The sequence below is a fragment of the Oryzias latipes genome, chromosome 5 (genome assembly GCF_053564925.1).
Source record: "Oryzias latipes strain Hd-rR chromosome 5, Olatipes_Hd-rR_3.1".
NCBI lineage: Eukaryota > Metazoa > Chordata > Actinopteri > Beloniformes > Adrianichthyidae > Oryzias > Oryzias latipes.
In genome coordinates this window covers 21,064,851-21,090,902 of record NC_136241.1, presented here as the reverse complement: position 1 = coordinate 21,090,902, position 26,052 = coordinate 21,064,851, and the positions used below count along the sequence as shown (strand labels likewise).

At 39.5% G+C, this 26,052-nt stretch overlaps 1 protein-coding gene across 14 annotated transcripts in view; it reads left to right on the top strand.

Moving 5' to 3' along the window:
• The window catches only part of grip2b (glutamate receptor interacting protein 2b), a 242,854-nt gene that overhangs the window by 207,190 nt on the left and 9,612 nt on the right, over positions 1 to 26,052 (top strand). For 9 of the 14 annotated variants that reach the window (XM_078947472.1, XM_023955041.2, XM_078947475.1 and 6 more), the window contains 12 exons: positions 1,659 to 1,831; positions 4,698 to 4,853; positions 5,017 to 5,169; positions 5,248 to 5,434; positions 11,043 to 11,188; positions 14,834 to 14,914; positions 16,295 to 16,358; positions 17,316 to 17,461; positions 19,068 to 19,212; positions 21,179 to 21,318; positions 23,449 to 23,643; positions 23,902 to 24,058. In XM_078947472.1, coding sequence (XP_078803598.1) covers positions 1,659 to 1,831; positions 4,698 to 4,853; positions 5,017 to 5,169; positions 5,248 to 5,434; positions 11,043 to 11,188; positions 14,834 to 14,914; positions 16,295 to 16,358; positions 17,316 to 17,461; positions 19,068 to 19,212; positions 21,179 to 21,318; positions 23,449 to 23,643; positions 23,902 to 24,058 — 1,743 coding nt within the window. The remainder of the gene's footprint in view (positions 1 to 1,658; positions 1,832 to 4,697; positions 4,854 to 5,016; positions 5,170 to 5,247; positions 5,435 to 11,042; positions 11,189 to 14,833; positions 14,915 to 16,294; positions 16,359 to 17,315; positions 17,462 to 19,067; positions 19,213 to 21,178; positions 21,319 to 23,448; positions 23,644 to 23,901; positions 24,059 to 26,052) is intronic. The other 5 variants (XM_078947469.1, XM_023955038.2, XM_078947470.1 and 2 more) reach the window with 1 other exon arrangement.

The window sequence follows — 26,052 nt, the reverse complement described above, 5'->3', positions numbered from 1 at the left end:
GGGTTTATTTTTCCCTTTAAGACCAATGCTTCCTGGAGCAGTTCAAATTGAGAGCAAAAAGCGAGAAAAATAAAGACTCTTTTTGGTTTTAGCTGGTAAACCTATCCTCTTTTTTTTGTTTCTTCATTTGACTAGCTTTCAAATTTTGCATCACCCTAAAAGAAAGCTGATCCGACAGCTCCATTCTGACTTGTTATAAATACTGATAGCTCCTGCAAAGAATAAAAAGTAATGGGAATAAATATTTTAAAGTAAGACTATTTAAAGAACTTCAAGTACAAAACTCTGGAAAAGGTCTTGTCCATGCACATATTTTTGCAGCAACAAGTGTGTAGAACTTGTGGATTTATGTGCTGAAGCTTCATTCTTTGTCATAAACATTTAGATAACTCACAATAAAACACAGTTTGTCATGCCCTATAACTAATAGTAGAAGGCAATGTTGAGCCTGGAGCAGACCCCTAGTCTGGATCTAAAATCTACATTTGAACTCAAATTCTGAAACAAACAAACACAGTAACCTTGACTGACTCAAGGGGTGGGTTCTGGTCCTTGCCGCCGGGTGCTGGGCCTCGTCAATTTCCATCTGTGGCCGAGCCTGGTCGGGCCATGTCTACAACAACCCTTGTGGGCCCCCTTCTGGCCCCTGTCTTGCACCTTTCTGGACCAACCGTGGGCCTGGTGGATGGCTGCCTGGAGCGCAGAGCGGGTCTCCCTTGGGGGGTCCTGGCTCGTACCTGGGGTTGGGGCGGGGGGATGCCCCAATGTGGCGTTGCGTTGGGGGCTTCTGGCTGCCGCGGCTGCAGCCGTGGCGTGGCGGGTGTCTTGGTGTGGGGGTGGCTGGTCACTCCCCCTCTTCTTTTCACATTCCATCATCCATTTTAGAAGAACATAAACACTCAACTGAGCACAGGTGTTGGCTCACCTTTGCACTAAGAGTTTGCATGATTGAATGAAATATCTCACACTAGTTGGCTTGAAGGCATAAGTATGCATGTGTGAACACTATCTGTATTGTGTACATGTTGACATGTGGACATTTTTGCAGCCAACAGGTGTGTTTATAACATTTGAGTGTGTGTGTGGACAGACCCCGCCCCTTTGAGATTTATATTCTATCTAAACCTTACCGTAATGATAAACATCCAGTAGCTTGTTGCTTTATGCTGCTTCATGGTTTTACCCCCCTCCCCCCTCCTATGATCACCCTCCTACCCCACCCCTAACATCCCTCCCTCTTCTTCCCTTCTTTCCTTTTCCTTCCGGTCCAACACAAAAGAATTTCAAAAACAATTAAAATGAATAAAGTTTGGCCTCGGTTACAAAAGGGGTTTATTCAGACATACCTCTGGTATGTCAGAAGATTCATAACCCCCGTTGTAAAAGTAAAATATGTCCAAAACAAGAGGCCTTCAGCTGTCATCGTTCTGCCCAGCTGTTGGACAGGACAAATTAAAAAAAAAAAAAAAAAACAACCTTGACTGACTCATCAAGCAGGTTTGCAGATTCCTTTCCTAAATTATAATACAGATCTCAGGCTAAGCAGACGTGTTTGCCGGTTCTTCTTTTTGATGAACATGTAGATCTTTACTGGAGCTGTTGCCCCCCTTTATTTTTTGTGGAGCTATCTTTCCTCCTCTTGTCTTTCCCTGATAAAGCAGATGTGGAGCTCTTCATCCAGGAGATCACCTGCTGTCCATAGATGGGACATCAACAGAGCACTGCACAGTCCTGGAAGCCACACAGCTTTTAGCAAGCACAACTGAACTGGTCAAGTTGGAAATACTCCCCTCACATCAAACAAGGCTGACGGGAAAACAGCATGACACAGGTGGGTGAAACAGTGACAAAGCTCACCAACTAATGTGTGAAACATGCATTTCTAGGATTAGCTACAGAGCTGTGTGGAATGTACCTGTGAAAAGTTCACAAAATTCTCTCTGCCAATCAGCTGCTCACAAAAACCAGATGTGGTCATGGTATGTGACCTAAACCGCCATCATTCTGGTTTTTGATGGTGGTCATACTGTAACGTTTAAAGCAAGAGCACCAATATAGACATTGCTTTCACCATCCTCACGTCAAACCCAGGGTTGGATTGTTGAAGGACTTTGCACTTGTCACTGCAGACACCAATTTAGGGAAATACCAAAAGTGTGAGACTTTTGTTGTGTTTTCCCGTTTTTAAACACACACTAGATGTTAGATTCAGCTTAGAATGAACCTGCTTAATACCCATAAAAAAGGAGATGCTTGCAGTCCATCACTGACAACAGCATTCATCGTCACCCTTCTCTCTTTTGTCACAAAAGGAATACTTTTAATGGTGGGCTGTGTTGCTGAATTCATCCTGAGATGTATTATTTCTCAATGACCATAAGACACACTCTTTTCCTAGACTTTTATGTAGGAGAGAAATCAGGTTTGTTTATTATTTACACAAATGGAAGGATAAGGGTGTAGTTTACTTCAACATGTTTCAACCGCTGGCTTGCACTCTGTCACACGATTGACCCGACAGATTTGTCTGGCGAGCCAAGCCCATCACAAACAGCTGAAAGTGACACGTTAGGACCAGCGCCACAACCTTCTGAGAGAGACTGCAGGCCCAGCGGTCAAAACATGTCAAAGTAAACTACAGCTTTACCCTTCCATTTTGTCTGACAAAGAAAGCAGATTGTTTTTAAGACCCATTGATGAAGATTGTGTTTTTGGTTTTTAACATGTTCTTGTCGCATTTTTCTGATAATGGGAAAATTAAGCTCAAATTTGCATTTCTGAATATTTTATTATTCAAATCTTCATTCACAAAGCCACCTGCAACATAAGTACAGAATAACCCCACGTGTACAACACAAACTGAAATGTCCTTCTATGTTCATGGTCAAGTTCCGATTTTTTATCAGTTAGAGAAATAGGGCCTCTGGATTTGTAGTAAAAGTGCTGATTCCAAGGAGTTCTCTATTATATGAGGGTTAATACTTTCAGCCGAGTAGCTCAGTCTATGGGACACACACACACATAAAAACATGCAACCAGAGCCTGGGATAAAGCCTCTGCTAATCGAGGACATTACTTTTTTTTTTTTTTTTTTTTTTTTTTTCAGTCACGCAAGCTTGCAAAAACCCGCTTTACTCTTTTTATTCAGTTTGTTGACCCAATTAGACGCTCGAGAGAGGTAATATGAAAAATACTGCTCACAGAACATGCAATGCAGTAGTCTACCACACAAAATCTGCATCGTGTGACAGTTCAAAGGGCCACAAGGAAGAAGTGATGGGTGTTTGGAATGATATTAATAATACCGGTAATAAAAGAAATGCAGTGATGTACACCCACTGGCCACTTTATTAGGTTTGTCTTGCTAGGGCCGAAATGAACCCCCTTTTGCCTTCAGAACTGCCTTAATCCTAAATCCTGGCATGGATTCAACAAGGTACTTTTGGTTTGGTCCGTTTAGATGTGATGGCATCAAGCAGTTGCTGCAGGTTTCCAGCTGCATATCCATGATGCCAATCTCCTGCTCCACCACATCCCAAAGGTGCTTTGTTGGGTTGAGATCTGGTGACTGTTGAGGCCATTTGAGTCCAGTGAACTCATTGTCATTTTCAAAAAACCAGTCTGAGATGATTCAAGCTTTATGCCATGGCATTTTATCCTACTGGAAGTAGCCATCAGAAGATGGTACACTGTGGTCATAAAGGGATGGACATGGTCAGCAACAATATTCAGGTAGGCTGAGGCGTTGGAATCATGCTCATTTGGTCACAAAGGGCCCAAAGTATCCCAAGAAAATGTCCCCTACACCTCCGCCACCAGCTTGAAGCATTAATACAAGGCAGGATGGATCCCTGCTTTGATGTTGTTGATGCCAATTTCTGACCCTATACCATCTGAATGTTGCAGCAGAAACGGAGCCTCATCAGATCAGGCAACTTTTTTCCAATCTTCTATTGTCCAATTTCATTGAGTCTGTGTGAATTGTAGCCTAAGTTTCCTGTTCTTAGCTGACAGCAGTAGCACTATTGGATGTGTTGTGTGTTCGCAGATGTTCTTTTGCAGACCTCAGTTGTAACCAGAGATTATTTGAGTTTTTGTTGTCTTTCTATCAGCTGGAACCAGTCTGGCCATTCTCCTCTGACCTCTGGCATGAACAAGGCATTTCCGCCCACAGAACTGCTTCTCATTGGATATTTGATCTTTTTCTGACCAATCTCTGTAAACCCTAGAGATGGTTGTGGGTGAAAATCCTAGTAGATCAGCAGTTTCTGAAATCCTCAGACCAGCCCATCTGGCCCCAACAATGTTCAAAGTAACCTTAACCACCTTTCTTTCCCATTCTGACACTCTGTTTGAGCTGCAGCGGATCGTCTACATGGTCAATGTCCACATGCCTAAATGCATTAACTTGCTGCCATGTGATTGGCTTATTAGAAATTGACATTAGTAAGCAGTTGGACAGGTGTACTTAATAAAGTGGTCAGTGAGTATACCTAAAAGTTAAAAGATATCTAGATATCCAATTATTTACTCAGATAGACGGACAACACAGAGGTTGTAAAAGTTTATTTAAAAACATGTTCTCAAGTCCTTCATGTTTGTTTCATCCTTGTTTTTTAATTCCTTAACCATCCTTTTTAGTTTCAATGGTTTATTTCTCTTGTGAGTCTAGTGAATCTTAGTTGTGTGTGTTTCAGTGAAGGTCCAGAAGTCAGACCATCCCCACTCCTGGGACCCATGTGTGAACTTCTGTCCCCCTCCAAACTCCACCCTCTGTAGCACAAGTTCCACCCTCAACAAATCATGGACTCCGTCCAACAACAACACAATCAACAGCCTAGACTACTGCAAGTGTAAGTAAGAGCAGTGTGTTTGTGAGCTAGAAAACCGTATGTTGACTTTAAAGGAAGAATCCATTATCACCCCTTTTGTCATTTGTTATCATACTTGTAATTCACAATACAGTTATTTGTGCTATTGCACATGCAAAGTAAACAAAATCTCTTTTATCTGCAGCTCTGGTTTCTGCCAGCTTCTCTCCAGGCTCTACAAGCACGTCAGGGCCCAGCAGTCAGAGCTCCAGCACGCTGCCGAGACCCACGGTTCCCATGAGTCCTCGCAACTCTCTGCTCAAACGACGACAGAGGAAGAAGGAGCACAAGAGCTCCTGTGGGTTCCCTGTAATAAAATGGCTGGATATTTCTCTGCTGTTGTGCCAGTCTTCCTAACCTCGCCATTCATGTTTAGTGTCCCTAGCATCCAGTTCAGTGGGTCCAGGTGGTCAGGTGGTTCATGTTGAGACCAGTGAGGTCATCTTAACAGGGGATCCCCTCAATGGCTTTGGCGTCCAGCTCCAAGGAGGAATATTTGCTACTGAGACACTGTCTGCGCCGCCACTTATCCGATTCATAGAGCCAGACAGTTCAGCAGAGAGGTGAGCTTAGACCAATGTCTTATCCATCACATCTAAAATGCCATAACACACAAAAATCAGCAACAGATTTAAAAACAAAGAATTGAAAAATGAATCCACGGGAAGTTACTAAAAGCTGAAACAAGAGAGAGCGATGAACAAACTCAACAAGGACTGTGAAACCAAAGAGTTAAAAGAACGAACCAGAAGCAGTTGTACCTACAAAGTAAAAACAACTTCTGAAGAGAACAAACCCAAACTAAAACACTGAAGTCCTATAAGAGAGGAATCCCTAAATGCTTTTTATTAAAGGACAGTTGTTACTGGGCGTCTGCTTGTTGTCAACCAAAGATGCGCTTTTGCCCCTAGTTGTGAGAAGTGGCCGGCAATTTTATTCTTAAAAAAAAAGTATACTTGTTTAAATGCAAAAAGTATGCTTTAACATTAAATAAAATGAACATTATACCTATTTGGATTCACTCTTTAACCCTTGTGCTATCCTAGGCACTTTAACATTGGGAGTTGGGTCATCTAGACCCACTAGACCTCTGAACCTTTTTTCTTCAATGATTTGTGATCTTCACTGGTGTCCATGGATTACATGAAATCCTCTTCACCTTTATCCACCTTTGTCATGGTAGGGAGAACACGTCAATGCATGGATGGGGTCATCTAAGATAGCACAAGGGTTAAGGTCCCATCCATGCACTAGGGTTACAGACTCATTCTGATGAAAATCATGTTTTGAACATGTTCTTGTAGCCTTGTTCTGATGATGGAGAACCTATATAAAAATATTAGGCTTAAAACAGCTTTTTTGAGTATTTCTTTATTCAAATAGTTATAAAGCAGGAGAAGATGATAAAATGTCATTTGTTACATATTGCGCCGGGCGGGCCACAAGCTCCATTGTGATGCATTTGCTTGTAAACAACTAGACCCATTGACGTCTTTGTTTTCCTCGTCTGAGCTGGTATCTGGCATAAAAACTGTACAGTTGAATAGCTCCAGTACTGAAGGTTAGGTTAGGGTTGTGAGGGACTGTAAGCTAATGGGATGTGGGGACAGACTTACATCGTGCTAATAGTCCCCCCACAGCTATGAGGAGAATTTTTAATAAGCCTCCTGCTCTGGAGAAACTATGTCCAGGAAAACGATGCAGTTCTTTTTATTTATTTATTTTTGGCTAAAAACAGCATAATCGTAATTAAAACACCACTGGGAACACTTTTACAATGGATCAAAATATGATTGAAGTGGGACTTTAAATCATGAGGGTTGTCTGCTTTTTAAACCACAGTTCAAAGAGAGGCACACAATCTCATTTATCATAAATCAGAAACATTTATTTCAAAAGATTTGACCTTCAGAAGAACTTGTATGGGATTACATTTCTGGCATTAATTGAAAGGGCGTAAAGACAACTGAGCAGGCGTATTTAGGAACTGAGTGAGTGAACCTTACAACCGCGTTGGCGCAATTCTAACTAAGCGACCCCGTATTTCACAATTGCACGGTTGCAATCCTAACTGAGCAGTGATCTTGCTCGGTCAGATCCTTTTTGCGCACTCACCTGGATTTACTGTGTGGTCAGATCTTTTTTGCACGCTCACCTGGATTTACGCTCAGTGTTAAGGGGGCATTTTTGTCACTTGTGGGGCGGTGTTTAGGGGTGTGTTTGTCACTTGGGGGCAGGAACCTTTCTGGTTGATCTGATTGGCTAAAATTTGGATGTCAAGCAGCGGGGCGGGACTTTCATTTTGGGTCTTTAATAGAAAAGGAACGGCGGCTGTTACGTGGATTAAAAGCATTAAAACGGTAACAAATGCAGTGAATTTCACATGAGAAAAAATTACAGCACAAATAAACCAGCTGCACTTTCTTACCTTGGTTTTGGGTCGTTGGTTAATGTTTTAATCCACGTTACATCCGCCGTATTTTTCTATGAATGCCTCTAACAGTGATGGAGGGAGGGGGCGAACAAGTTTGACACAAAGACCCGACATTTCTAACTGTGATAGTCAAAGAGCCACACCACACACTGACCTGCCAGACACACACACACAATTAAAGCCATGTTATTTCCCATAACCCAGTCCTCTCCTTACAACAGCGCTGGATTAAACGGCGCCGTTTCAGTTTTGAGCGTTTTTTCTGTATTTAACGTTAACACATACCGGTGAAACGTGCATGCTGGTGTTTGTTTAAAAAAGGCAGCGAGCGCAAAACTGAGTTGTTTGTGATTTATTTTTTCAGTCATCAATCAGCATTTAAAATCCATCAAAGTCCTCATTTTCTGCATCTGAAACAGCTGGGCTACATTTCTACAAAACACGCCTGCTTCCCTTTCCTCATCAGAGTCCGTCTCCTTGCTATGCGGCTCCAAAGAACGGTGAAAGCAGACACCTCAGGCCAAGTTTAAGTCCTGCAGTCCCAAAGTGTGGCGTAACTCGCCGGCGCTGCGTCCCGGTAAGGGGGGAGGATGGACAGCTTTTCACTGTTATCTCTGCTGGAGTTTGTTGCGGTCAGCCTCGAGTCGATCTTCCAACGCAGGCAACCTCCTTTTCCGCGGAAACTCAGCTGCTGCTGCGTCTTCTTGTCTTGTCGGAGTTGGTTTGTCAGCGTCTTCACTTGCGAACCATGGATTCATTATTTTAAATTCTCTGGCAGCTGAGGTTCGATCTTGAATCTTCACAGATTCAGACTTCCTGCTTCAATAACTCTTCTGATAAACGTTCAAATGTGTCAGCAAGTATCTCAATGCTTCTGTATTAACACAGAGAGTGAACCACAAATGCATTTCTAAAGAAAAAAGATAGTTTTTTTGCCTTTTTTTAGCTTTAAGCTGTGAATGCAGACATGCAGCAGCCGGCTGCCAAGGGACCATCAACAAAGTGCAACCTCTGTGAACTGTGAAACACCATTCTGTAAAAATCAATAATCTCACCAAAAAAAATAAATGTCTATATTTATATGAACTGGTAATGAAGACTCGTCAGCATATTCGTTTTACAATAAATATTTTGGAGGAAAGTCCATCTTTATTTTATCTTGTTGCATATACTTTTTCAAATTTTAATAGATATGAATCATGACTAAAGTTATCAGTAGTTATAAAGATACTGAAGCTACTGTCACCAAACCTTCTGTACGGACTAATAATGACCTTATTGTCATACAAAAATATATATCATAAATGTCAATAGTTCACTTTGTTTATTTTTAGGAATTTTTCATTTTTACAAATGGATCCAATTTGGTCAAAAATCCTCAATAGCTCTGAAGATGCTAGATTTTTTTTTTACATAATCTTTATTGTAGTAGGAAAATAAGGTCATGATTAGTCAGTACAGGAAGTTTTGTGTCAGTAACTACAGCATCTTCAAAGCTATTGAGGATTTTTGACCAAATCTGATCAATATTTAAATATGAAAAATTCTTAACAATAAACAACGTGAATTATGACAATCATTATTGCAGTAGGACAATAAGGTCATAATTAGTCAGTACAGGAGGTTTGCTGACAGAAGCTTTAGTATCTTCAGAGCTATTGTGCATTTATGTTATGATTCATATCTCTATTAAATTTAAAAAACTATAAGCAATAAAATAGAGGTTGACTTTCAAACAAAATGTAGTCAGTTTAATAATGATGTAGCATTACTATGCTGACGAGTCTCCATTACCAGTTCATATAAATATAGACATGTATTCGCTTTTAAAAAGTTTACTGATTTTTACAGAATGTTGTTTCACAGGGTACGCACTTTATTGACGGTCCCTTGGCAGCCGGCTCGCTGCTCTGTTTGCATTCACAGCTTAAAACGAACAATTCTGATTAAAAGGCAATAAAAACGATCTTTTTTCTTTAAAAATGCTTTTGTAGTTCACTCTCTGTGTTAATGCAAAAGGATAGAGGTACTTGCTAACACATTTGAACGTTTATCAGAAGAGTTATTGAAGCAGGAAGTCCGAATCTGTGAAGATCTAATTTAAACGAACTGCAGCTGCTCGATTCCCGTGTTGCTCCGCCTAGCTGATAGCTTAAACTGTGCCTCATAATCATGTCTCTTTGCATTTCCAGGGTTTCCAAACGAAGTTGTTCTGCATTATACTCATAACTGCACCTTTGTTCTATGGGGGGGGGGGGGGGGTCTTCTTTCACGTCCTCACCTTTCTCCGTACTGTCATCATGCTGTTCTCTCCTAGATCCTCTTTACCGAAGTCACACAACAACACATTAGCCGCTCTGCACATTTTGGAGAAAATGTAAAACTTTCACCTTATGGTTGTGAAAGTACTGTATATAGAAACTATGCTAAAAGGCAGAGAGCTGCATTCAGTTCAAGAGCCGCTTGTTAGCCCCCCCCCCCCCCCCCCCCCCCCCCCCCCGGTTCTGAAAAATGAAATTCCCGCCCCTCTGCCTCACTGATATGCAAATTTCGGCCAATCAGATCAACCAGAAAGGTTCCTGCCCCCAAGTGACCAACACACCCCTGAACACCGCCCCACAAGTGACAAGAACGCCCACTTAACACCGAGCGTAAATCCAGGTGAGCGCGCAAAAAGGATCTGACCGAGCAAGATCACTGCTCAGTTAGGATTGCAGCCGTGCAATTGTAAAATACGGGGTCGCTTAGTTATAATTGCGCCAGCGCGGTTGTAAGGTTCACTCACTCACTCAGTTCCTAAATATGCCTGCTCAGTTGTCTTTATGCCCTTTCAATTAATGGCAGAAATGTAATCCCATAAACTTGCATTTGAACATTTACACTAATGTACCTCCCACACTCCACCAGACTTTATTGTGTTGTGCTGATGTACTTCTGAACTAGTTTGAATAAAGTCGAGGTTTGTCTTGAAACTGGAACTGCAAAATAATATCTCCAGTAAAGTTATGATTCATGGCTTTCATAGTCAGATCTAATATTCTGCACTTCCTACAATTCCTCAAATGATTTATGTATAGTAAGGGAGAAAAGAGAGAGAAAAGTTCATGCCCAAAAGCAGAGAGAGTGACAAGTGCCAAAAATAATATGAAAATGTAACAAAGCGAGGAGTCTGAAACTTTTATTCCTTCTCCTCTTTCCTTCTGAAAACATAAAACTTTGGAGTCAGGTAGGCTCCAAGCTAAGATGGGGGTTCTTACATTTTTATCACCTGCGAGCTCCCTTTTTGACCCTGTGGTGATCATATTTAGAAAGATGCTGGCTCTACAACAGACAGGGGTTATTATTTCAGACTAGAGATGCATGTATGACACAAAGTACTTCCAGCTACTGGAAGGAGTTGCAAAAAAATTGAAATTTTTAGGTAAAAGAATAATGGGAACGATTTATGCAAAACTGTAAAGGGTAGCTATGTATATACTAAATGTTTACCCAGTTTTAGGAGAAAATCAATGCACTTCCTTTCAGGAGTCAAATTATAAACTCTGTGCAAGAACAATTCACCTCTTTAGGATGAAATAAAATGTTTTATTTACCAGCTGTTTTTATCCAGGCCTGCTTTTTGTATACTCTGATACGTCAACAGATGGGACTTGTTCTCCTTGATTTATATGACTTTCAAGTTAATCATGCTTTTTCTCTCACCTTTGTTCACATTTTCCTGATCACGGCTGTTGTAGGTGTGGCTTGCTGCAAGTAGGAGACCGCCTCCTGTCCATCAATGGGATCCCAACAGAAGACGGAACGCTGGAGGAAGCCAATCAGCTTCTCCGTGATGCAGCTCTGACCAATAAGGTCGTGCTGGAGGTTGAATTCGATGTAGCAGGTTTGTGAACTTTGAATAACTCTGCAGAGCTTTTTTGTTATCGTTTCAACTCAGTTTAACCGGGGCAGTGAACAGAATTAAGTATTCCAAGTAATGTGTCAATAAATGCTAAAAGTCGTGGCGTTTCTCCTAATTAGCACAGCCATTGACTTTGTAAGAGAACTGGAGTGAGCAAGAGTGACATCATTCATAGAAAATGACTTACTTCCAGTTTCGACCAAATGAAGTCACTATTTGGAGCTTGTTAGAAGTCCACACCCCTTCTACTGAAAGCGAGCTCGGGGGAATCTGTCAATCAAATGCTTGAGGAGGGGGCCGGTAAGCTTTACAGAGGCATCTGATTGGTCAGTTTAAAACTTGAATAATTTGGGATAAAGAAAAAATATTATGAAAAAAAATAACAGTTAGCAAGAACATGTAAAATTAAAGCCGCAAGCGGCGTTGTATGGCCCGCAGACGCAACCCGCCTTCCACGCCCAATTCTACGCACCACCGCCTCCCTCACCGCCCTCAATGCCCACTTTTGATAAAGGCTAGTCAAAACGGCATTTGCTAATTATGCTAACTATTCTAGCTATGCTGATTTGGCTAAAAGTGCTAGCATTGCGATCAGCATCATCAACTGACTCAGGAAAAAACATTATTAAAAATGCTAATTATGCTAACTATGCTAGTTATGCTAACATAGCTAAAAGTGCTAGCATAGCGATCAACATCATCAACTGACTCAGAAAAACATATTACCTAAAATGCTAATTATGCTAACTATGCTAGCTATGCTAATGTGACTAAAAGTGCTAGCATAGCGATTAGCATCATCAACTGACTCAGAAAAACACATTACCTAAAATGCTAATTATGCAAACTTTGCTAGCTATGCTAATGTGGCTAAAAGTGCTAGCATAGCGATCAGCATCATCAACTCTCTCAGAAAAACATATTGCTCAAAATGCTAATTATGCTAACTATGCTAGTTATGCTAACATAGCTAAAAGTGCTAGCATAGCGATCAGCATCATTAACTGACTCAGAAAAACACATTACCTAAAATGCTAATTATGCTAACTATGCTAGTTATGCTAACATAGCTAAAAGTGCTAGCATAGCGATCAGCATCATCAACTGAATCAGAAAAACACATTCCTCCATTGGTGAGAGCTATATGTCATAAGTTTATAAAAAACCCACTTTTTTTCAAAATGGCGGCTTTTCTGCTGATTTTATCTCCATAGCATCCATTGTATGTTTTGGTCCCCTCAGGAGGACGAACAGATTGACGTCAGTTTCGGACAAATCGGTAAAAGTAAACTTTTTGTCGTCCTTAGCAACAGTGGTTTTATGCTAACCACACCCACATTCCTTATATGTCCATATCCAGTGTTTTTCAATGTATTCAGTTTCAGGCATGAATGCATGCATTCAATTTTCACTGTATTGTATTGAAAGGCATGGGAGTTATAACTGTGCGCCACTTTGCTAGCTTGCCACGCGCACGCCGTTCAAAATCTACAACTTCTAATTCCAACATTTTTTCCACAGTAGCTTGCCATTGATGCCCAAAAAGTTTCGAGACCATCGATGAAAATTCCAACGACAAGTTTACGTTTGAATCCGGTGGGAAAGGTGTTTTTTATAGAAATTCAAGATGGCCGCCTTTTCCCGAAGTCAAAGGTCAACGAAACTCCAGAGGTGATTGTAAACTTACGCTAGGGACATGCGCACAAAATTTCGTAAAAATCGCTCGAAAAAAAGTCCCTTTTTCCATATTGTGTAAAAACGCGAAAAACGCAAAATGGCAGATTTTGGCACAAAATGGCCGCCAAACCGTAGGTTGTGTCGCCATCACGTAATGATTTCAAAACTTTGTTTTGATATACCCGACAAAGTTGTCTAGGTTTCGTTAGCCGATTCTTAGAAAAAAAAATCCGAATTTTTTTTTTTTAGCCGAGTCAGCACTTTTTTTGCGATCGTTTTTTGTTTACCACGGCCGCATTTCTTTATCGATTTTGTCGTATGTGACATCATTTTTTTCAGTATGGGCCAAGGAATCGCATATTTCAGTTTCAGGCTATTCTGATAAAATATGTGCGAGCTAGCTAAACTGGCGACGGTTGCGAATTCGCCATGCCCACGCGTTTCAAATTCTACAACTTCTAATTCCAACATTTTGTCCACAGTAGCTTGCCATTGATGCCCGAGAAGTTTCAAAAAGATCGATAAAAATCCCTAGGACGAGTTTTCGTTTGTATCCGTTACTAAAGGTGCTTTTTTATGAAAATTCAAGATGGCCGCCCCTTGCCAAGGTCAAAGGTCAACAAAACTTCTTTGGTTATTGTAGAATTACGCTGGCGGCATGTATGTGCGATTTTGTGAAAATCGCTCATACGAAAGTGTCGTTTTCCCATATTTTGAAAAAACACGAAAATCGCCATTTCTCTGAGTTCGCCACAAAATGGCCGCCAAGCCGTAGGTCGTGTGGCCGCCCCGTAATGATTTCAAAACTTCTTTGGGATATCCCCGACCGTGTGTTTTGGTTTCGCGACTGTATTTTGAAGTACATTTTGTTGGGCCCCATACGCGATTTTCGGCCCATTCATTTTTTTGACGGGATCGCTGGCCGTGATGTCATCGTCTTCGGGGGGGTGACGTTGACTCTTTGGAAAATTCATTTGCAATTTATCCCAGGTGTGTGCACATTTTGGTGACTTTTCGAGCATGCGGCGGGGGTCACATTCTCGCTGAAAGGCGGCGAAGTCGTCGTTCCAACTGCGAAAACAATATGGTCCTTGCAGTCAGTGACTGCTGCTGCGGGCCATAAAAATATGTATCAGAGCAAGAATGATTATTCTGAAAAATATAATGAGTGTGTAATAGCTGTTTATTTCTCTCTAGAAGTCTATAGAATTTTGACTTCTTGGAACCAGTGGGTACTTCCTGTTTGGAACATGGGGGGGGGGGGGGGGGGGGTGTAACTCACTCCAGTTCTCATATACAGTCAACAAGCACTACAGATGTATTGATAAATTTCACTGAGCAAATATACTGTCGCAACGAACCCTGTTCCTGCTGTGCCGCCTCCTTGTGGCCAGCTCGACTCCTCACATCCAAACATTTTCTGGCAATTTCAGGTTCTCATCTTGAGTGGAAAAATGCAAAACATTTGTGTTTGACTCAGTCTGAAGCCTGGTTTTAATCAATAATTAGATTTTTTTAACTAGAAATGCTTATTTAAAGATGTTTCATGCCACTTTACTTCTCAGTATGTGTTCCTCACGTTTTTATTTTTTATAAATTAATTAAAAACTGCTATTATACAGTGTCTTTTTTTAATTTATTTTTTGAAGAGGGTTGAAAGTGTTTATTCCCATGTTTGCAGCACAAATGGATGATGAAAGCTCTGTAATGATTTTAGATGAACACTTAAATGAGAAGCTTGATCTGAAAAAATGTCCTCAACCCTCAGCTTGTATCTGAATGCCTCTCTGTTGGGTTGTTTTACCAGCAAATTAGGATTATTGGTCACACAGAAGAACTGGGAGGATTATAGGCTGATTTGTTCCTCCCCAAGAGGAAATGTAATCCACTGCTTTTTATTTTGGGTCGTTTTAAAAAGTGACAAATGGTCCTCTCTCCTTTGCACGACAGAATCTGTGGTGCCTAGTAGTGGTACCTTCCATGTCAAGTTACCCAAGAAGAGAGGAGTGGAGCTGGGAATCACCATCAGCGGTAAGAAACACACGAATGAACAGACAAAAAAAGCTGTGATTTTTTTCTTTTTTTTATTTACTGTGCACAGTGTGTGATTCTTTAGATTCCTGCACGCTGGACTCTTTCCAAACCACACAAGATCCTATAAACGTGTACTGGACTATGAAAAGCATTTGGCTGTAAATAGAATTATTGCTCCCCTTAGCTTAGTTTAGCATTGTACCCCACACCATCACACTACTACCACATCGGGCTGTTGCTTGAACGTTTTTCCTGCATTTGCTTGACTCCAGACGTCAAACCTTGCAGAAAGATTCATTGGTCCACGGAATATTTGTTCATTTTTCTTGGAGAAAATCCAAGTCTTTGTAAAATTCTTCCGTACTTCTGCTTTTATGTAAACTTTTCCTTGTTAAGTCAGGAATTTGAGTCCTATTGATCATTCTGAAGATAGATAAAAGGAAATACCTTTTTTCATATAGGTTACAGGTTGTGATATCAAAACGTGCAATGTTGCAATCCTTGAACATGTGACAAACATGCTACATGTAATATTTTTTGAAAAATACTCTGAGGCACATTTTTGCATCAGCTGTAGTTTACTGCTACATTAAAAAAAACATAAAATCCCACATGCATGAAACAAACGAGTTTCTTTTAATGTTTTAAACGTGATCTGACTAAGAATTGTGTTTTTGAAAAAGCCATCCCTGATGTTGATGTTTTCTTTTTTTGGGGGTGAAACTGGTTGCAGATGATGATACAGTGATTCATCAAAGACTTCACTGAAGCTTTACAGACCCCCCTCAGTGGGAATGACCTACATTCAGGCATCTGCATGGGTTTTATTCGCATTAGCTTGCTGACAGGTCACCGTTAAAGCAGACACTTGTTCATCTTAAAACATTAGGAGAAAAAAAAAGTGGGACCAGTTCAGACTCAGCAGCCTCGGTGATGGCAGTTGATGCTATTTAAATTAAACCAGCGCCCCTGCGTGTTTAGACTTGAGGTTTTTAGGCTTCTTGTGAATCTCCACTAATGCTTACATGTGAATGCACACCAAAAAATCCCTGCTGCTGTTGTAAAGTGCAATACAAATACAGATCAGTCATTCAAAAATGACATCTCTAACATTCCTAACTTTACTCATAGTGTATTTCAAGAAAACAAGAACATTTTAATATCCTTTTTTTGTGTTTGTTTTAAAAAATAAAAAACTGAAAACTTCTTGTTTTGAATGTAAGGTTGGAAAAGGAAAATTCCAATAGCTGTTATCTTCTACATTTAGATAAAAGACCACTCAGTCTTTGTTATGGATTAGGATTAACCTAACTGCATATGTGGTTTTTCTGCTAAAGGAGCAAAGGCTGCTGATCCTCACCATGTTTCCTTCCACAGCCAGTAAAAAACCAGGGGAGTCGCTCATCATTTCTGACATCAAGAAGGGCAGCATGGCTCACAGGTAGCTCACAACCTCACGCATCTGTTTGTTCCCATACTCGACTCAAGCTCAGCCCCTGGGTTTACATACACTTGAGTAGCCAAGTCACATCCGGCTTTCTTGAATATCCTACTTTTTTCAACATCATTTAAACACCAAACCTCTGTTTCTGTAACCAGGGTAAGGGGTTAGATCAGGGGTCTACAACCCTTTAACACCACAAGAGCCATTTGGTTCAGTTTCTTACCGACCAAAACGCAGCGAGAGCCTCACTTTACTTTATCTGTGCTTTTGTGGCCAACAAGACATTTATTTTTAACAGGCAGTTTATAAAGCTCCTCCTGATGCAGTAGATGTATTTACAATGATACTTTAAGAACTTTGCCTCTGAACAACAACTAAACACAAGTTAAGAAGTATAATAATAAACTATTCTGACAATAGATCAAACTTTTTACAATCATTTTGTTTATCTAACATGGTTTCATTTTTGAGGAAATGTAAACATGCCTCTTGATTTAGTGTAATGGAAGCACTGGTCAGACAAAACAAAAACATTGTTTTACTCATAAGGTCACCTCATTTTAAAAATGTAAAAATAAATGATAAAAACGTAACCAACAAACCTGATATTAATGCAAACCATCAACATTTTTCTAAAAGTCAAAGAGCCACAATAGAAGAACAAAAGAGTCACATGTGGCTCCAGAGTTTGAGGTTGCAGACCCCTGGATGAAAGAATGCAGACTTTCCCTCATGAATGTGGTCTTATGCATAGTTATGTCTTTGTGAGAGGATGGAATCGTGAAATTCTGCTTACTGCTGTGCGTGGAATCATCTTAGCTCAATGTCCCGGAAGCAGATTGAGTAAAATGTGACATTTCACAAAGGCCTGAAAAATGTTGACGCTCGGCAGAAGTCACATGTTCACACAGTTCCTCCTCTTTGTCTTTCTTTCCATCATCCTGTTCCTCTCAGAACAGGAACGCTGGAGCCCGGTGATAAGCTGCTGGCCATCGACAACATCAGGCTCGAGAACTGCTCTAAAGAGGACGCCGAGCAGATCCTCCAACAGTGTGAGGAGCTGGTCAAACTAAAGATTCGCAAAGATGAAGACAATTCAGGTAATTCTGGAGGGTGGTATAAACATTTACGCAGTATAGTCATGTGACCCAGTGGTTTCTATCAGGCACATTTAAGGAGCTTTTGGCCAAACATGATGCTACTGAACCCCAGACTTCCTGAAGAGGGGGAATTAGATGAGGAAATGCCCCTGTCCGTTGCAGAAATTCACCCAATCATGCAGTTTTGAGATTGGAAATTCAACTGTCCCTCTGTCAGATAGAATACGATTCTTCCAATTTGAGTCATTTTAATGCTAGATATATAATGCAATGATAATTTTGTAAAACCATCATTCTTAGCATTGTTTTAATGTATATTAAGCTTAATAAAAAAAAGACTAAATTCAAATTCAAATTAATTTTATTCATATAGCACTTTTCATGACGAGAAGACAGCTCAAGGTGCTGTACATAAAAACAAAAACAAATGCAATAAAATACAATAAAATACATTCAATTAGCCCCGCGCAATAAAATACACAAAGACAAACACCAGTGGAAAATAAATAAATAAATAAAATAAAGAGAAACCAGAATAAAGAGAAACTTTATTCTCTTTATTATACTAGAACTAGTCTCCAAGTATGTTCATTTCTGCTGTGAATTTGAGGTTTAACACAGACGTTAATGGAGTCTGGCTTGATTATGTAACAAGCATAGAGGGGGAAAGAGAATGACATGTAAACTGCAACAACTGGATGGCAGTGTGCTGCTACTGCAAACACTTGAAAAAAAAAAACAACACTGAAGTTTTCTTCAGAATCTGCGTTTCAGGTGAACATTTACAGAAAACCTGTTGGGCTGCAACCTTAAAGCTTCATCAACGCGTCTCAAATCAGTCTTTCTATGTTCTACTGAGATCAGAAATGGAATAAAAACACAGTAAATGGTGTTAAAGCTATGAATGTTACTTTTTTTTATTGCACAACGTTTTATGTTTACTCGATTACAATGTAATTGAAGTGGCAATAACACTGTGTGGCCACATGATGGTGGTGTTTCTTGCAAATTAAAACCAAAAGTTTTTTTTTTTTTCTTTTTGCATGCAGCACTGCAGTTCACAGATGAGAGAAAAAAAATGTAAAAACACAGTAAGAATAAAAAACAGTGTCCTCCTACCACTGACTATCCAGAAAACTGATCCCCCCTGCAGCCTTGTATCATAGCAACCTTGTCAGTGATCATCAGTATTTGGTCAAACTCTTATTTATTCCGATTTTTATTTGCATTTTTATAATGTTTATTTACTAAATGAAAAACATTAAAGTACATTTTAAATATATAGATGACAGTTGTTACTTCAGAAATCTCAGCATTCACATCTGACATTTACCTGCTATATGATGACAACGCAGTCTGTTCGCTGGTTACCATGGAAACAGTGTCTTTCTTACCAGTGCAGTCTTGAGTTTTGACCTACTTCTGGACTGAAATGCATCTGTGGGTGTCTATGTATGTGTTTCCACTGGCGGGGTAACGTGACGCCACATCACCTCGCCAATCTGATGGGGTGTGCATGTGTGCACATCAGCCCAGCAAGGAGCATCCTCTTCAGAGCTGAAACATTAGAATGATATGTGTGTCTGTGTGTGTGTGTGTGTGTTAGACGAGCAGGAGACGTCAGGCAGCATCATCTACACTGTGGAACTGAAGCGGTATGGAGGCCCTCTAGGTATCACCATCTCAGGCACTGAGGAGCCTTTTGACCCCATCACCATATCGGGCTTGACCAAGAGAGGCCTGGCAGAAAGGTACACACATGCAGACGCCCAATCAGGGGACATACTTAACATACTAGACACATAGCTTTCACAGTGTCTTTCAAAATATATATATATGCCTAAATTGATCACTACAATATTCAAAACAAACTAATTATAACTAATTGATTTTTATTTTTTAAGATAAAAAAATACTGGGATATTGTTGAGATCAAAAACTTCACATCTCTTTGCAGAACAGGCACGTTGAGCGGGCTAATGTTATCTCCTCTGGCTCCTGGTAATTCGACGCGCACTTCTTATGTCAAGGAACTTGAGCAGAGGTGAAACCAGGTCATGTCAGAACTTATGGATAAGACAAACACTGTTCTGTTTAAGGCGGTGATGTTCTTTTATGGAAGTGCCCTGCACCAGGTCATAAAGCTGTAAATCATAAGTAAGATACAATGCTCTGCCGTGAGTTCGGTGAGGAAGTCCTGCTTCGCGAACCTGATATGACTGTTCCTTCTTCTTTTTAAATTCAACTTAATAAAATGATAAGAATAAACAGTGTATGCTTTTTTAACCCTATTTTGAAAGAAAAGATCAGCCATTCATCCTAGACATTGTCATAATATGCTTTAAAAAGAAAAGGTCAGTCAAATCTGTTATTATTTGTGTCACAAACCAGAGTTCTTCTTGTTTTTTCGGATTAAGTTTTTAATCAGAAATTAGGAAGAAGCATGGGAAATATAAACAATAAGCAGCCTGTAACCATGGCAACAGGGCTGGGCACACGAGAAAATGACAAAATCTCCATGTTATAATCTTGTGTTGGCTAACTCATCTGACATGTAAGCCCCCACAATGCATCTGTTTGATCATAACAGACTGGTTGAGGGGAAACAAAGACATTGTTTGACATCCTGTTGAAAGTGCAGTTTGGCTATCAGCACTTTATAAACACACAGAAATGCACGAGAGCCAATAACTGCAGCAGAACAGCTGTTCTAAAGGGATGGAAAGCGTCAACACCGTGAGGTGAGGGCAGCGTTAGTGCGAGTAGGACCAAAATGTAGCATGAATATAAGTCTGTTTTGCAGAAAAATGTAATTAGAATAAAAGAAAAAACAGAAACAACACAACAGTAAAGAGAAAAACAAATTAAAGTGTACTTAAAAAGGGTGATATGGAAGATCTGATGGTAACAGAACAGAAAATAAAACACATACCCAAAAAAAGACAAAACAATAATCTAAAATATGGTGAAAACAAAGCCAGATGATCAGATACTAAAAGCTGTGGACTTACAATGAGGGGAAGATGACTAGAAATACAGGAGGTGATGGGACACTAATACCTGAAACATAACCTCAATGAGAAATTCTAAAGGCAGAAGCTCAACTTAAATTCAACAGAACCCAAATCCCAGGACCTCACATGTTACCAAATACAACTGTGGCAGTAAAGAACTGAAACACTGTCTCAATGAAGGCAAATAAGTTACTTTAGGACTGGTGTTTTTCTAAATACAACAGGAAGTCAAATAATGAACCACTGCAGCTGTTTAAAATTCACAAGATAATGCATAAACACATAGCAGTCATATCCGTAAAAATAAAAATGCTCTCAACAAAAGCATAAAATGTATGACAACTCGAGGTTGTCATGTATTCTTGCACTGGCTTATTGGATTCTTAATAGTAACTATTATTAAAAGAATTCCTTTCTTGCGTTTTAGTTTTATTGATGGTTTCAAAATTAAACATTTGACAGTCCAACTATGAATTTATTTTGGATCAAAATTGATCAAGATGTTTTATATATTCTCTAGGTCAGTTGCCAGTATGTAATAATGACTCAAAACTTAAGTTTTTCTTGCACTTTGACCATATCTATGTCTGCGTAGACAGCTTAAAGTACATTTAAAATAATGAGTGATAACTCGTGATATTCTGATGTTTGGAGACGTGCCTATATAACTGTGTCTATTGTGTACCTGCTTACATGTGTCCAGGACAGGAGCTATTCATGTAGGTGACCGGATCCTAGCCATCAACAGCGTGAGTCTGAAAGGAAAACCGCTGAGTGAAGCCATCCATCTACTGCAGATGGCTGGGGAGACCGTCACCCTCAAGATTAAAAAACAGCTGGACAGTGAGTGTGGAAACATTTTTAACTCTGACCCCGAAGGGACCAAACACGGAATAAATGATGTATAAAGTTTACTGAGTTACAAACTTAATGTTGGCAGTTCCTGTCAATCAATGGTTTTAGAGGAATAGCATATTCCTGGTTAGAAAGTTATCTTATTAACAGATGTCAGTATGTTTATTTCAATACCGGAAAATGTGATATGTGTCCTGTAACATGTGGAGTACCCCAGGGGTCCCTATTGGGTCCTATATTATTTATTTTATACATAAACGACCTTTGTAAAGTTTCTGATTTGTTTTATATGCTCACGACACTACTTTGTATTTATCAGGATTTAACCTGGAAAAGCTTCTTTCAGACATAACAAAAGAATTATCCATAATCAAACAATGGTTCGATTCAAACAAACTGTCTTTAAATAAAAATAAAACCAAGTACATTATATTTGGCTATAGAAAACGGGAAAACATCTCTGAGTTAAAAATTGAGGATGTTGTTCTTGAAAGAGTAAATGAAATAAAATTTCTGGGAGTAATTTTGAATCATACATTATCATGGAAACCACACATAACTTATGTTCTCTCTAAATTGTCCAAATCATTAGCCATTCTACATAAAGTCAAGTATTTTTTAAACACAGCTACATTATATATTCTATATTGTTCCCTCATAATTCCTTATTTGACCTATTGTTTGGAAATCTGGGGGCATAGTTACAAGTCAAATACAAAACCTATTTTTATTCTGCAAAAAAAAGCAATTAGAATTGTAAATCACTCTTCATACAATCAATCCACAAAACAAATATTTCCTAAATTAAGGGCAATTAAATTTTTTGATTTAGTTGATCTTAGTACTGGAATTTTTATGTTTAAAGTTAAAAAACAATGTGTACCTGCCAAAATACTGAGTTTGTTCGAAATAAAAGTTAATAATTGTGATTTTCGAGGTAAAGATATGTTTAAAAAGAAAGTGGTCAGAACTAATGCATTAAGGAACAGAATTTTTGTTGAGGGGGTCAACACGTGGAATTTATTATCAGACGAACTGAAAAATGCAAAATCCATACTTCACTTTAAGAAAATGTATAAAGTTAAAATATTTCAAAAATACATTCTGGACTGAGAGACTTTGGTGGTTGTGAGGTCATTTCAAGAAGTGTTTGTTTTGTTTTTTTGTTTTTTTCCTCTTCTTTTTTCCTTTTCTGATTTAAGGTTCTAACAATTTGTAGGTAGATGTGATGTTTGTATTCAGGGTTGGGGAAATAAGCCTTGGCTTCACCCAACACCTTTTTCAGTAAATTTTGTTCAATGTTTATGCTATTTTTATTTTTATTATTTTTTTTTCCCAATGTTTATGTTGACATTGATCAGTGTCAATGTTTATGTTGATGTTTTTAAGTTTGTTTGTTTAACATAACCGAAATAAATGTTTCTCACTTAATGTCCCTATTTTCACATATGACCACATATGAAGGCTGTGAGCAAATGGTTAGGAGGACAGATGCAACAGCAGAATTAGCTTCCTTTTACAAGTTGATTGTGGTCTTCCTCTGGGATAGGATGTAACATTTCATCATTGAGGAAGAAGTTGGATAGAACAACTACTCCTGTACATTTCAAGAACTACTTGGGATGCTTTTGGGATCTGATGCTCCCTGGTGGTGCATTTCTTAAACGTACGACCACTAGAAAAAGCAAAAACACCTTTATATTTATGGATTACAAAGGGAACTTTTCAGTGCCTGGAATTTGTTTTGATGCTTGGCGTAACCATAAAGTGCAAAGAACGCAAGCACCCTTTTTGGCGATCCAGACATCGTGATGGGACCATAAAATATCTCTGCTAGCTAAGAAACAAACCTAACTTCACAAAGATAAATATACATAAGATCTAAACAGACAAAAGAAAATTCCTGGTCAGCAAAACAGTTGAGGTCCATGGAAGACTGGGTGAAGGTTCAAAAATGAATAAAAAAGACTACTTGAAGAAAACATGTCTACAGTTATTGATGATGTAAGAGAAACGTGTGATGAAATGTGTTTGCAAAAGCCAGAAAGATATGAAGATACACAACAGTTTTGTGGAATTCTTGCGATTGAGTGAAAGACCCCTTTCCCCATTTTTCAGATTTGGAGGAGAGGAAGGCAGCAGAGGCAGAGGACACAACCGAGAATGAGATCAGTGACACAGAGGAGGACGATCTGACTGACAGCCAACAGACCAACAAACTGTCTGAGCTTTACTCCACAACTATACCCAGTGTGGACTCCGCCATGGAGTCATGGGATGGTTCTGGATTGGATGCAGGCTATGGCAGCCAGGGTAAGTTTTACCAGGCCTGGGTATCATTCCCAAATACTGAACCAATTACTTTTGCGTAGTAAGTTCACGATTCGATACGACATGCAAATGGATTAAATATTTATTTTTCAAATTTATTTTTCAGAGTTTTGTTAGGAAAAACATCACACAACTACTAATTTAACTTGTAGAAAGGTTGACAGATCAATCAAATATTTGGTTTTCCAGCTGAAAATGTCTCTTTCCAACAGCAAATTTATGGTTTTTGGTTCCATCCAGGCACGTACAGTCATCAAGCGGCCGGCATCGCTCTTCACCCACATGAATGGCGCAGTGTCAGGCAGCAGCGCAGTACAACACCTCCTCTGAGTCAAAGGAAGAACTACCCGTTCAGCGATGGAGGCTTCAGCGAGGACGACTGGGACAAACCACCTGGGTAGAACACAACCACTTCACCATTTCATTCAAATAATTCAACATTTTGGCCACAGGACAAACCCATTTTACAACCCTGCTTTACTAATTCACCATTAAAGTCAAATTACAGCAAGAAAACATAATTGAAAACTGAGTTCATTAGATCAGTCAACAGAATATGGAACAATAGCATTATATTTTAATTTACGTTAGCTCCTTTCACACTGCCTCTGTCTGCTTTTTCCGCTAGTCTATTCTGTGTGAGGGCAGACATGACAGTGCACTTTTACATTCTGGAACATCTTAAGAAAAAGCCAAAGAAGAAAAGGTCTCAGTGAAACAAAGCTCTCCATGCCAGGATTAGGTTTGTTTGTAAGAAGTTCAGGCAGGGTATTCCGACAAACATTTTTGCTTAAACTCTTGACACAAAAAATACAGTTTACTTCTTTTTTTTGTCACCCAGCTCTTTGTGATCCCAGTCTGCCCTGCTTTGGCTTTGCTAAATACAAATACAGGTATATTTTGTGGGTCATGGCAGCAGGATTGTGATGCAAAATGAGGCCCATAAAGTATTTTTGCCTTCCAGCCATTCCCTAAAGGACAGGGGTGGGGGAAACTAGGCCCTAAGGGTCGATGTCTCTACATGCTTTCCAGGTATCATTGCCCTACTGATTACCTGGATCAGGTGTGTCCACCTGATCAGAATATGCCAGAGCATGGAAAAATGCTGGAAAACAAGCAGGAATGTAGCCTTCACTTCTGCTTTAGAGACCACCACAGATCAATCAGTGGCCTCCATCTAATCTTATCATCTCTGCCTCCTCCTCACTCACACCAGTCAGCCCCATCTCCTCCTCAACTACATCTATGAACCTCCTTTTTTGACTTTCAAAAAGGAGGTTCATTTTCCTGGGAGCGTTAAGCTCAGCATCATTTTACCAACATTATCACTGTCCTCTCAAGTGTCCAAACCATTAAAACATCAAAAATGAGCTGTTCCTCTGATGGATTCATTCCTGATCTTATCCATCCTCATCATCGACATCTTCATCTTTGCTTCCTCCATGCTCTGCCTCCTTTTTCTTTCTCCAAACCAACAACTTGGCTACTTTGCACCTACTTTTACTTCTACACCCTTTCATTCATTCTTACTGATACTATTTTGTCACACATCACACCTTAAATCTTCCTCCCCCTGTTCTAACATGCTTTCACATGCCTCTTCACCTCTTTCCCACACTCTCCATTGCTCTTGACTGTTCACCTTAAGTACCGGTATTCAATTCCTCCACCTCCCTCTCTTCTGGTCCCTGTAATCTCAACCAAGTATTTTTGAATGCATCGCAATAAAAATCGTTTTTAGAAATCCAACATTTGTGCATAAAAAAATTATCTTTGGTTCTAGAGATTTGATTTTTATAGTTTCTTGAGACGCTAAATGATTTTAATTTCACTCAAGACCACAATCATCAAAACTGCAAGAATTAAAGAACTAAAATATTCGAACCAATCTGGAATGACATTAAAATGAAACATTTTTTCTTATTAAATGACAAAAAATGACAATTTTTTTGATATTTTAACGTTCTTTATAAACACATTTAAACTGTATATCTTTGTTAAGGCCTTCATGTTTTTGTCTCTATGTGAAGTCATAGTTTTCAAGTTAAAAACTGGTTAACCAAATGTTCATTTACCTTTGGTTTGACCTCTTAATTTCATTATCCTGCTTAGAGTTCAATTGTGGAGGACTTGGGGAAGAACTATGTCTAAGTAGCAGCGAATAAAGGCTGTCAGTCAAGAACATTTTGTGTTTAAAGGTTAGCCATGTAGAACCTAAGGAGAACCTAAGGAGCTTGTCGTGCTCTGCAGGCTAATCAACCTATTGATGGATGCTTGGAGCGTTCAGGCACAAACCTAAAGGCTCTCTCCACTCTTTCTCTGCAGGTCAAGTTTGCAGATGTACTCTAATTACCTTGCATGAAGGTACAAGTAGATGAGACAGTTTAATGA